General features: G+C 37.9%; 1 protein-coding gene across 5 annotated transcripts in view; it reads left to right on the top strand.

Annotated features, from left to right (window-relative positions):
- The window catches only part of ARHGEF3 (Rho guanine nucleotide exchange factor 3), a 138,734-nt gene that overhangs the window by 108,231 nt on the left and 17,884 nt on the right, over nt 1-12,619 (top strand). For 3 of the 5 annotated variants that reach the window (XM_014943251.1, XM_014943253.1, XM_014943252.1), the window contains one exon: nt 8,478-8,585. In XM_014943251.1, the coding sequence (XP_014798737.1) occupies nt 8,478-8,585 (108 nt within the window). Of the gene's footprint in view, nt 1-7,116; nt 7,589-7,638; nt 7,675-8,477; nt 8,586-12,619 lie in introns of those variants that run through there. The other 2 variants (XM_014943255.1, XM_014943254.1) reach the window with 2 other exon arrangements.

Genomic DNA, 12,619 nt, shown 5'->3' with positions numbered 1-12,619 from the left:
GTACCCTGACTATTGTATCAGGTCCTCTTCTTTATAACACTGTGATTAAAACAAAATATCTCTGGATTTTTAATTTGCTTGCTGGTTTTGTGGAGACTGGCAAGGAGGAATAGCAAACCTCCTGCTGCTCCCATCAGAGAGTGCAGGTGGTAGATATAACTTTCTTTCAAATCCACAAGGTTCTATCATTGATACACACAATTTACTGGCTGATTCAGTTCTCTATATGTCTGAATTGCTTAATAAATTCTGCTTGCAGTTTTGCTAATGGGATGCTTCTCCCAGCTTTTAGGAGGGATTTGAGTGGATGTTACCTTTGTGGAACACTGAACTATACTTAGAACTGCTTTAGTCACCTTGTTTTTCTTGACCATCAACCTCAGCTCTGGAAGACTGAATGTTCTAGAATTTCCCAATTAGAATATTTCTGAGATACTGTAAAGCAAAGGCAAATTATCTGCTGTTTCAAGTATTACAAAAATGTAGTTAATATTTTAGCTTATAATAGTTTATTAGCACCAATAACAATTGAGAATGTTGTTCTAGTTTTAGATTTGCTTCTCTCTGAAGATGCAAAAAGCCTGAGATGCCAGCTTAATTTATTTTTAGGTTAAATGTTTGCTGTATTAAGAGACTCTGTTGTAACATAGGTTGCTTTTTCTATTTTAACCTTTATTGTTTGGTGTTTTAGTTTGGGTTTTTTTGTTGTTTTGGTTTTGTGGTTTTTTTTTTTTTTTGGTTTTGTGGTTTTTTTTTTTTTTTGGTTTTGTGGTTTTTTTTTTTTTTTGGTTTTGTGGTTTTTTTTTTTTTTTGGTTTTGTGGTTTTTTTTTTTTTTTATCCTGCTGAAGGTTAAACACTGATAACATCCTGTGGAACAGAGCTTGACTATGGGTCTTTTTTATATTAAGCTCCAAGTTTTGTGCACATTTATTAGAACTGTTTAATCTTAGGCCAATTTAACTAGTAGCAGACTAATAAAAATAATAATGTTGGGCTTCCTGCCATGACAAATGTTGACTTGCCCTTATAAAGTTGACTAAAAACTAATAACCTTTAAAGTATAGGAGTATGGAAATTTAGCGAGTTACATGAAGTCTGAAACAGAGTGGTTCTGTTTTAGTTTGCTGGCACTGCTTGTGAATTATGTTTGAAAAAAAGGTTACTGTACTGTTTCAATTTACAGTGTCTTCCATTTATTACACTGTTAACTCTTTTGAGACTAATTTTAAGTTAAAACATTTTGCACTAATGAATGCTCCCGTAGCACAGAATGAATGCTTTGGAGATCTATTTGTCTTGGTTCACAAATAGAAAGTATATCAAAAGGGGGAAAAAAAAAACCCACCATATTTTTTTATAAAATGTCAAGAACGTTAGCAGCCCTAAATCCAGAATTACTGCAGTAAATAATTATTTCAGAACTTGTTGAACTCCAGCGAGTTAGGATGTTTTTAACAAGCATTGACAGTTTCAGTGGTTTCAGATGTGAATGGAGAGAAGGTTAGTTTGCCTTTGAAGGTGAGCAGGGTAAATTCTAATATTCTAAAATACCGATTTCCTGTATCAGTTTTCACATAGCACTTATTTTCTGGGTTACCTTAAAAAAATCTCTGTAAATTCCTTTTGTTGAGTTTGTTTTTAAATACAATCAGAAAAAATGTGGCCGCGGTGGTGCTACACGTGGGCTGAAGACACAAATATAATGACCCCTCAGGGAAATATTTTCCCTTGTTTGTCAAATTCAGCACCGGTTCTCCGACACGGAGGCTGTTGTTGAACTTGCTGATAAGAGATGGGAGAGTCGGCTGGAAAAACAATCATACCAGCAGTGAACCTACGTTTGCTTTTACTGTTCACTGGGAGGAAATCAGTGGCTAAGCTGGTCAGGAGCAGAGAGTGAAAGAATTTTGAGGTGGGGTACTGAAGCAAATGAAGACCTTTTAAATGGCACCTTAACTATTACTGTGTGCTCTTAAGCATGTGTTATCCAGGTCATTGGTTTTGCTGTTCTGCGGGCAATGGAAAGGGAACCTGGCCTAGTTCTTTTAGTTTCCTTTCCTGCTGTTTGTTAGAAAATGAAAACCAATCTTTTGCTAGAGTAGCTTATCCATCCAAGTGTGATAATTAAGCTGTGGGTGGCCTTGTTGAATGACAATGTATAGAAAACTAATCGATATTAAATGAATGTAACTCTCTCTGATACTCTGCTTTACATTTTGGGAATATTCCATTCTTTACATACATTACTAAAAGAATTTATTTTGTGAATGAAGAGCGCGAGGAATGTTAGCTTTTTCCTGTAAATAGCCTTCTAGAAGCTTTTCTTATCTGTGTAGTGTGTTGGATCCAACATATCCAATTATTAGGTGCCAATTTCACTAATGAAGAAATAAAAATAAGATCAACTTAGCTGTCAGTACATTGCAGCTAATGTAGGTGCCTAGTTCTTCAAAGGATCTTCTGCTTTAATTCTATGGCTGTTGAATGCTTAGCTTGCCCCAGGAGCGGGTGCTGTATGCTAAAGTTCAGGGTTCAGGCTTTTAAATCATAATTTGCATGTATTAGAACCAAAAATAATGATACAAAAGCTGCATCATTATTTTGCCCAGATATGGGCATATCACAGTTTTATAAAGCAACACCTCATTCAGGTATGCAAGGCAAAAAGACTTAAATTTTACTGAAGAGGCAGTTGGCAGAAGTTACTCAGAAGAGGATGGCTTCTGGTAGCACTACAGCTGTAGCTGCTTGCTGGACACATTTCCCAGATGTCCAACAGCAGAAGACTAACTTTTGGAGAGCTATACATTAAAAGCTAGAGCTTTCCTTTCTTGATCAGCAGTCTAAATCATTAGGTTAGACTTTAATATGTAGAAGATACTAGAAATACAGTTGTACATATATATAGGATCTACAGAATAAATTACAATGAAGAAACAATCTAGAGCACTATGTCCTTCACGCCAAATTAGAATGGTGAGGCATGGCATCTTTTAAACTTTTATCTGATAGCTTCCCCTCTAAAACCAGTGTTAATCAGTGATTATGCCATTGTGATTACTCTTTCTTCCTATGAATTCCCCAGAAAGATATGAGATAAAAATGCACTGTCTCAGAAGGACATAGTAGTTTTTTGAAATGTCCACAGTATGGTTTCCAGAACCATCAAGATTTTGGAGACTGATTTACTTATTTTATCAGTTTGTTCACAGTTTCAAGAGTTCTCTTTGAGGCTCCATATATACACAGTATTTCCTGCTTTAATTTTTTGGTCTCTCAATTCAACTGTTACCAAAGTCATCTTGAGTTCAAATATACTGCTCCCTCCAAAAGCCATCTGCTCTTTGTTCTAGCCTAGTCAGGTATTAATTTGACTTTACTTGACTGTTCAGCCTTTGAAGTTCCTGCACTCATGTTTCCCTCAGCTTTATTTAGCCTTATATCAAATTTAAAGCCTGTCAGATTACTTGTTCACATATACCAGCTCCACATTTTGGAAACTCTGCCAAACTGTAGTCTGGATCTTTTGTTTTCTAACTTACTTCACGTATTGTTTCATCAAGTCTTCGTGACTGAAAATGCAGTCTAACATTTTGTTTTATTTCAAAACTCTGAAATTATTTTTTTTAATAACAATAATAACAACTTTAAAAGGTCAGACAAAACGTTGTAACTCTTGAATTTTTTGTGTCATAACTTGGCCCGTTTCCCAGGCTGGACAGGTGATGGTTGTTGCAAGTGGATCCAGCTACTAAATCCCATCTCTCAATCCCATCTGCTTCTAAGTTCCCTGTACTAGGAGTGGGGAGCAGGAGGAGCGATGACTCTGGGTAGCCATGAGTCATCTGGGCACACTCAGAGGAACAGACCTGGAATCTGATGTTCATTCTGCCTGAACCATCTGTCCTTACCGGAGCCTCTTCATGCTGGACAGACACTGGAATCACACAGTTCTGCATTCCCACGTGCTTAGTCTTATGATTATGGGCCCCCTGGTTAACTGGAAAACCAGAGATTTTTCAGAGACAAATTAGTAAAACAATGGACGAATGTACTGGGAATTCCTAACTGTAAGCAGTTTGTTCTTAAAAAAAAAAAAAAAAAGAAGAGGCTTGGGAAGCAGCATCTGGAATACAGCTCCCTGATCTTACTGGACTAATGTGCAAGTGCAGATTCTGTTCGGTATCTCTGGGTAAAGCAGAACAGTTCATGTACTCTCCTCTTTCCATTTGATCTGTTGGTTCTGAAGAACAGAGCCCTTGGTGAGAAAAACAACCATCTGTTTAAAACTTACTTTTTTTCTATGCACTTGAGTGTGGAATTTTTCCCTGTCCAGTTCATTGCCCTCAATAGTTTGTTCAGCTTCTCTGTGGTGCTGGTAGGGAGGCAGCACAGCTTGAGACTGAGGGTATTGATGAAAGGGGAGGTAGAGGCAGAATGGATGTAGACCATGCAACAGAAATACTGTGATCATAAGTTTCTGTATTGCTATCTTAGTTTCAGAATTGCTCCAGTAGTGCTATATTTTCATTGCACAGTCAAAGCCTTACCTGTACAAACTTTATTATTCCACAGTGGAGGGGGTGACTCAGTGCTGATTGTGGTTAGACTTCTCTGAGGGAGAGGTGACACCTGGAACGTTAAGGTTTGATGAGTTTTCACTTCTAGCTGGCTATCTTAACCTAACAGACTGTTTCTAATGTGGGGTGAAAGTCACATTAGAAGTATTCAGCAAGCTTTCACCATAATTAAGAACTTGTGATTAAAAAGATCTACTTTCAGTCCTAATTGGTAAAGATGTAGAGTCTTAGACTTATGAAATTATTGTTTCATTATCTTAAATACTTCCATTGGAGAGAATCCTGTAATAATGCTCATCTCTTTTAATAAGATCAAATTCCTAATTTGAACTCTATATGTTAGCTGTTTTGAGTTCTGATCAGATTTTTCAGTGTGAGATCAGAATATGATACACTACATGAGACAGCAGCAGCAGGACCTCTGCAGGCAAACCTTCACTACCCCCATCTACCTTTCCTTTCACTGCTGGGAGCAGTGCTGACCTCTAGTGGCGTACAACAAGAAGGTGTGGAAGAGCCTGATGTTTTTTGATGGTGGCTGAAACTCTATACTGTGTTCCTCCGGGAACTACAGGCATCCTTGGCTAGGAGACAGCACGGGGTTTGGAGAGCCTTTGGGGGTGTCTGACGTGAAGAAACAGAAATCATATTTTTTTTTTTTTCACTTTCTCTCAATCTCCCGGAGAAAGAAGGCATCAGGCTGATTTTCCCTAAGGTTATTTGATGTTGTGCATCAATTTTCACAGCTGCCTGAAGTTTATGTGCCCCACATGGCAGAGCAAATTAGGTCTGGATCTGGGTGCTTAGCCTGCAGGCTTTGAGTAGTAATTAATAAACTTCAGCTGCAGTAACACACACAGTATTTGGAAGTATTCAAATAAGGATAGACTGACTTGCTGTTCCTTACTTAGTTTTAAACACTACTCAGGAACTTTTTTGCAATGCACTCAAATGAAATGCTGCAGAGATACAATGAAACACAGATTTACTATTTTTTGTGATTTCACTTGCTGTCAGTAGACTCCTCAGAAAATTATCCAAGGGCTTCCGGACTTAGTTTTGCTCTAAGTTAAGACTGGAAGACTGTGTAAAATTGTGAATAGATCACACCATGTGTGGAAAAGGTCTGTATGAGTATCAGGAGCATTTAACTTTCAAGCAAGGTATGGCTATGATGTTGTATAGATCAAATTTGGGCTTTTTTGCATGAGTTTTGTCTTTTGGCTGTAGAACACACACATAGCAGCAAAGTTGTAAGATAATAGAAAGGGGACAGCAGTAAAGAATCACAGAATGGTAGGGGCTGGAAGGGACCTTTGGAGATCAGCCAGTCCAACCTCCCTGCCAAAGCAGGGTCACTCAGAGCAGGTTGGACAGGAATGCGTGCAGGCGGGTTTTGAATATCTCCAGAGAAAGAGATTCCATGATCCCTCTGGGCAGCCTGTTCCAGTGCTCTCTCACCCTCAAAGTAAAGATGTTTTTCCTTATGTTCAGACACAAGGAAATTGCTTGTGGAGATTCCTGTGTTCCAGTTTGTGCCCATTGCCTCTTGTCCTGTCACTGGGCACTACTGAAAGAAGTCTCGTCCAATCCTCTTGACGCCCATCCTTTAGATATTGATAAAGATCTCTTCTTAGTCTTTTCTCCAGGCTAAACAGACACAGTTCTCAGCCTTTCCTCATAAGAGAGATGCTCCAGTCCCTTGATCATCTTCGTAGCCCTCCACTGGACTCTCTCCAGTAGTTCTCTGACCTTCTTGAACTGGGGAGCCCAGAACTGGACACAATACTCTGGATGTGGCCTCACCAGGGTGAAGTAGAGGGGGAGGACAATCTCCTCCGACCTGCTGGCCATGCTCTTTTTAATGCAACCCAGAATACCATTTGCCTTCTCGGTGGTTTGTGGTTAACTTGTTGTTCACCAGGACTTCCAGGTACCTGCAGAGCTGCTTTCCAGCAGGTCAGCCCCTAACCTGTACTGGTTCATGGGGTTATTCCTCCCCAGGTCGCAGGACCCTACACTTGAAGGAGAAATCTTTTTGATTAAACTCAATTCCCCTCTCCCTGTCTTCTGGAAAGTTCATACAGTCATGATTTCCAGATTTTGCTTTCAGGGTGTGATATTCATGCCTAAGTAACCTTTGCTGCTAAGGTAGAGCTGGTAGCAAAGCTGTGCTGCTGGCGTAGCACTGCCCGACTCTGTCTGGGACTTCATGTCCTTTCACTGCAGTGCAGCACAATTCATAACAAGCAGTCTCTGCCATGGGATGTTATTGGTGCACCAGGACTGGCATTCTGAATAATAATAAAAAAGAAACAGCTGATGGCTGAGCCACCAGTTGGAGAAGAATTAGTGTGGAATCTCAAAGATTTTTCATCTTTTTGGGGGGGATGTGGTGGTGATGCTGTAGATAAGTATGCTAGTGCTGCTGCAATGACGTAAAAAAAATACTCCTTCAAAAACCTGTGTCAAAGACATAGTTGCTGAAAAGGAAGGAATACGAATAGCAGGGCGACAGTGATGATAAGGATGTAACTTGATTTCGGCTGTTAAAATTCTTTAATGCCAGGTTTCATGTGTGATGGAATACATTATTTCTGCTAGAGGGTTAAACACTTTGTCCTTCATCTTAGCCGGCATTTATGGATTTCCAGGTCTGCCTGCTGAGAAGTAAATTAAATATGTAGCTGCTTCTCACCTTTCCTCTGTTGCTGTACTAATGGAAGAGAATTTTTCTTGCCAGTAACACAGATGATGGTCATCGCCGCTGAGATTTATTATTTTTTGGTATCAGGAAAGATGACAAATCTGCATTACTTCCAGAAGGATTCGGATTTCTCAACAAAAGGACAATAAGCATGCTTCATTTTCTTAAAGCTGTGTCTAGGAAATTGGAGGCACAGCAAGCCTACGCAAACTTATAAGCATGGCTGAAAAGGAAAGATGAACTGCTTTAGGATGTCCTTGAGATATGATGTTGGATGGGTTTTTTAACTTCACTTGGAAGGTTTGGCTCTTTTTCTGTCAAAAGTTGCATTTTGCATGTGCTGTTCAAGATCCATTAAATGTCAGATGGAGGTTAGGAAGCCAAGGGTAACTGTTCTATTTTTCTGTATTTATAATTGCTTTTTCCTTGTGTTACGATTTCTGTTAATGCTTTTTTTTTTTTTTTTTTTTTAAATCTGCAAGTCAAATGGCATATTATATTGAAGTGGTTATGTATTACTATAGTATAAGTACTATTAAAAGAAAAGTATTTAATTTAATGCTCTATGGTAGATTTTTGCTTAATTTTCCTTTTTAATTCAAAATTTTAAAATATGTAAACATGTTATTAATTTGTTTGTCTGTATATATAAGTATTTCCATAGCAATATGCACTCAAAGGACAATGACAGTTAGAGATTTCTGTCTAAATTATATTTTCTGGAATAAAATACATTTAATTGAATAGTCACATGCTGACAGTGCCAGAAGCAAAGAAACAAACAGAATTTTTCTTATTTGAAAGTATTCCTTTCAATGAAAAGATTATCATAACATGCATTAGCTGCAGAGTATTGCTGAAAATGTCTCTTTTAAGAATGAGTTAATATAATAAAATGATTTTGCTTTTCTTTACCTTTCTCCCTTTCCCTCCTCCCAGCCATGCCAACTTCTGTGGGATTACATTTTTCAGCTGTTTCCAGGATCTGTGTGTACCAGCCAAGAGTAATCTGTCATTGTCAGCTTTTAAAACTGCTATTTTTTTTTTTAACCCTAATTATGTCTCAGGTTTATAAACTTGCTTTTTACAAGTGCTTTCTTAGGACAATCAGCAAAACTGGTAGCAATGTTTTATCTGATTATGCTCCCCCCATTTTTTTCCCTTCCCCTTGCCCCCTGCCCTGCTACAGGAGCCCAGTAACAAACGGGTCAAGCCGCTTTCCAGAGTCACATCACTAGCCAGTCTTATTCCTCCGGTACGGGCCACTCCACTGAAGCGGTTCAGCCAGACACTTCAGGTAATGACAATAAATACATTGCTGCATTAAACTGCCTTGCTAAGAGGGGAATGCACAGATACTGGCAATTTCTCCTGGGGTTAGCATGGGAACGGGAACTGCACATACGCACACACACCCCCACCATTGTAATGTGCCAACCAGGTTTAGGCAATTTGGGACTATAGAGTCACTCGACGGAAAAACTCAAAACTCTCACCTCAAAAAACCCACTTCTTTGTAAAGATAATTGATGGTTTTAAACTAACAGTAAGAAAACTATTGCACCTGCATCATAAAGGATTATGGTTTCTTTTTAAATTGGATGAACAGAATTTTCCATGACACTTTTTATTAATTTTGGGTGGTTTCTTTGAAAATGTTATTTTTGGTATATTTAGTCATGTAGGACTGTAGAATTTCCTTCTGTGTAGTGAACTGTGACCTTTCCTAAACAAAAGAGTTAGTGAACAATGGGAAAAATGTCATGTTCTGAAGCTGATGATGAAAATTAATAAAGGGTAAGAAAAAATTTAAATGCATTTTAGAAATGAAATAATTGTGTAATTGTGGTTTCTATATTATAGGTTATATCCATAATATTTAACGTACCTAGAGACTAATGAAACTTTATAAAGTATTTGTGCCTTCAGACCCAGACACTGCAAAACATTTGGGTGCTCAACTGCTAATAGTTGTCCGAGGGGCAAACATTTGGGAGCTGTGGTGCAGCTGGGGGTTGGGCCTAGAAGGCCAGACTCTTTCCTCTTGAAAACAGTTTATGTAAGAAGGCAGTAATTTTCTAAAGAAAATTATTTAGCAAGCCTCATTTCTTTGCTGAGAGAAAATAAAAAAATATCTTGAATGTGTTAAAAATGTTATTTAAAATTAGCTTAATTAGAGCATTACTGAAGCTATCTGTAAATCTCAAGGAGGAAAGGAAGAAAACCTTAGAGCTAGGAGCCTTATGGCAAATAAATAAGAAGTCATGGGAAAGGCCCTATTTTTCTGTAGTGGTAGTTACCTGGAAAACAGATATTACAGGTTTTCTGTAGCATTGGTTTTCCTGTGTTTGGTTCCTGTGATTTTGAAAGTGCAGACATCTGCGTACAAAATCCGCACGTGTGGGCCGGAGGAACGGCAAAATGGCTGAGCTTGGGTTTGATCCAGGAGGTGTATTATAGCGTGACTAGAGCAGAGATGCCTGTGTTCCCTGGGGTGTATAAATCTACTCCATAGTCTGCCTCCAGGAAAAAATTGGCCTGACTCTGAAAGGACTACATTAGTTCCAGTTGTGAGGAGTGTGGAAAGTGAATTAATTTTTGGCTAAACTGCTTCTGAGCACGGCACTTCCCTTTTCACAGCCTTAAACAGCTGTTGCCCTCATTTACGTACCTACGCTGTCCGTCTGTAGGGAAAGCCTCTGAGACTGGGTTGTCCAGTACAATACTGTGTTTAATAAAGTTTGAGTTAGACTATCCTAAACAAACTCTCCTTTCATGCATGTAGTAGCAGCTTCCTGAGATGAGAGCTACATAAATGTGTTTCAGGGCAAATTTTGACAAAAACAGGAGAGAAAACAGTGGCTTTTTTGCAAGTCCTACTGTTGTGGTCATTCCTGTCTTGCTCTGTTCATACTGATTATAAGAATATATTTTAATTAACTGTCTGCTTCTAAGCGGGTTAAAGACTGATGTTATTCATACCATCTCCTCTAAGTAACCACGTTCTTGAAGGAGTTGCGATAAGAAATCAACCTGTATGTTCTCCAAATCCTACGTCTGAATCCATTTGCAAGGGATGAATGCTGGTGATGTCTCTCATAGCTTCATGCAACTGCCTTCATGGCTGGCTGTAAATTGACTTATCTGATTTTTGTCAGCAACAATAGAACAGGATAAAAAAAGACTGACCTTCTTGTGCTCGGGTGCCCCATTTGAAATTATTTAGAAACATTCTGGTAGGTACATATACCTTTTTTTATTATGTATTGACATAGCTGTTGCTGTGCCTTGTGAAATAGGGTAGAACAGGATTTTTTTTTCATGGTGTGATGCCTGTAAAAAGGAAAAAGGGTTGATTTTTCGTAGCAGATAAACTTTTATGTGTCTCTATTGTTAAGGTGTTTCAGTCAAAACCCATGTTTCTTCTTGCATTTGCTGCTAGATATTCTGTATCTGTAAAATGAAGAAAATTGCTATCATCACCACAACATCCAAAATGAACAACTTCTTCCCCTGGAAGAAAACAAAACAAAGCCCACAGAACATCCATCCAAAAAGACCACTCCAACAGCATCAGTAAAAGGAATTAGGAAATTCTGAGTTTCCTGTATGGCATTTCAAAGAAACCTTCTTACATATTCTTTCTGAATGGAAGATACATGTAAGAGGAAAAATAATACATTATTGTGCATAAATTTCCTCACCATGTATATGTAACTTCCACTTTATATAAATGGACTTTCTGCATGCAGGTTGAAGAGAAACCCCTCTCTGTCTGAGGTCTGTGTTGTGTCTTTTAAGCTATATTCTTAGCAACTTTTCATGTTTTCCATATTCTATTGATTACAGAGGTATTTGATTTTTTGTATGTGTGTATCTTCTTAACTTTATTATAATTTTCAACATTATTGTCAATACTTTTCCACAAAGATTCCAAGTAACAAAACACACAAAGTCTTTTCAGATTGCTTTCTGGTTTTCTTGACTATTTTCAGTCACTCTGTTTCTGTCACATAGAGCACTGTAGACTAACTGACTAATATAATGCTGTTAGCTTGATCTCTGACAGAGTCTGTATGCACATCTGCAGGATACCAAATGCTAAGCAGGTATTCTTATTTGTTTATCCACCTGGAAAACCACTTTATTTCATAGCTGTATTTTCAGTCTGCATCAAGCTATACTAATGATTATGATGATCTGTTTGTTTCTGCTTGGTCTTATTCACAGCTGTGCTGTTCGCCTTAAAAGCTGAAAATAGGATTAGAAAAAGAACTCCAGCTGATGCTGAAGAGAGAAATTAAAGTCTGGCTAGCTTCCTCTGCAACTTCAGTCTTCATCAGTGTGTCTTGAATTTAAGTCAGAAGTCCAAATTATTTTGTCCTCAGGAATATATGGTTTAGTGATATTTTTTTTTTTATTCCTTATTTCTTATTTATTTTTTTGTCAGAGTTAGGTTGATGGTTGGGCTAGATGATATTTAAGGTCCCTTCCAATCTAGATGATTCTATGATTCTGTGATTTTTATCTATCTTAGGACACTGGAAATTTCTAAAAATCATTAAGAACAAAACTCTTTTTAACATTAGTTCTGAATGCTAGGACTCTGATGTGAAGTTCTTGTTTCCCAGTACATGAAGCTGTTTGCTTTACTGCAGCTGAAATTAATGTTTGTTAATTGCATGAATTAACATCAGTAATACATTGACCCTTCATGGTAACAGTCCTGTAACAGCCAGTGAAAGCTATTGCAGTCAGATAGATACAGTAAACAAAATTAGTGGTTGTGGCTGGATTCTTCCCCAGATCCTTGGAATTGTATCAAAATTTTAATAATCCCAGATGGGCATAATTTTTACCTAGTGTGCTGGACATGTTTGTTAAGGAAGCCAGAAACTAGGAAAATATTTATAAAAGAAGAGATGTAGAAATGTTGTTTTGACATTCCTACAGTTCTTTCATGGGATTCTATCACAGGACTGGTTTGTTTTGGTTTGTTTTGTTTTTTCCCCTTTATGGAAAGTACCAACCAAAGATACTAACTTTAAACTTCTTTTTAAATACCTTTAAAAATTTCTGGTAGAACTCCAGTTTATGGCTCTGATCCACTAAATTGAAATGGGTCTGTTTATTTGACAAAAAAAAAAAAGAAAAAAGAAAGTAGTAGAACTGAGATGGTTGAACTGATGTTGTACATTTATCTTAAACTATGAGAGAGTTTTATTGAAATAATTTATTGTTTATTTGGGGATTTCTTTAAGTAGGCTTATATATCTAATAGCTAATGTACAAAGTCACACCCCCCCCCCCCCCCCCCCCCCCCCCCCCCCC

Source organism: Calidris pugnax, unplaced genomic scaffold, assembly GCF_001431845.1.
Source record: "Calidris pugnax isolate Ruff unplaced genomic scaffold, ASM143184v1 scaffold128, whole genome shotgun sequence".
Taxonomy (NCBI): domain Eukaryota; kingdom Metazoa; phylum Chordata; class Aves; order Charadriiformes; family Scolopacidae; genus Calidris; species Calidris pugnax.
Note: the sequence above shows the minus strand (reverse complement) of the source record. Positions and strands in the feature narration are given on the sequence as shown.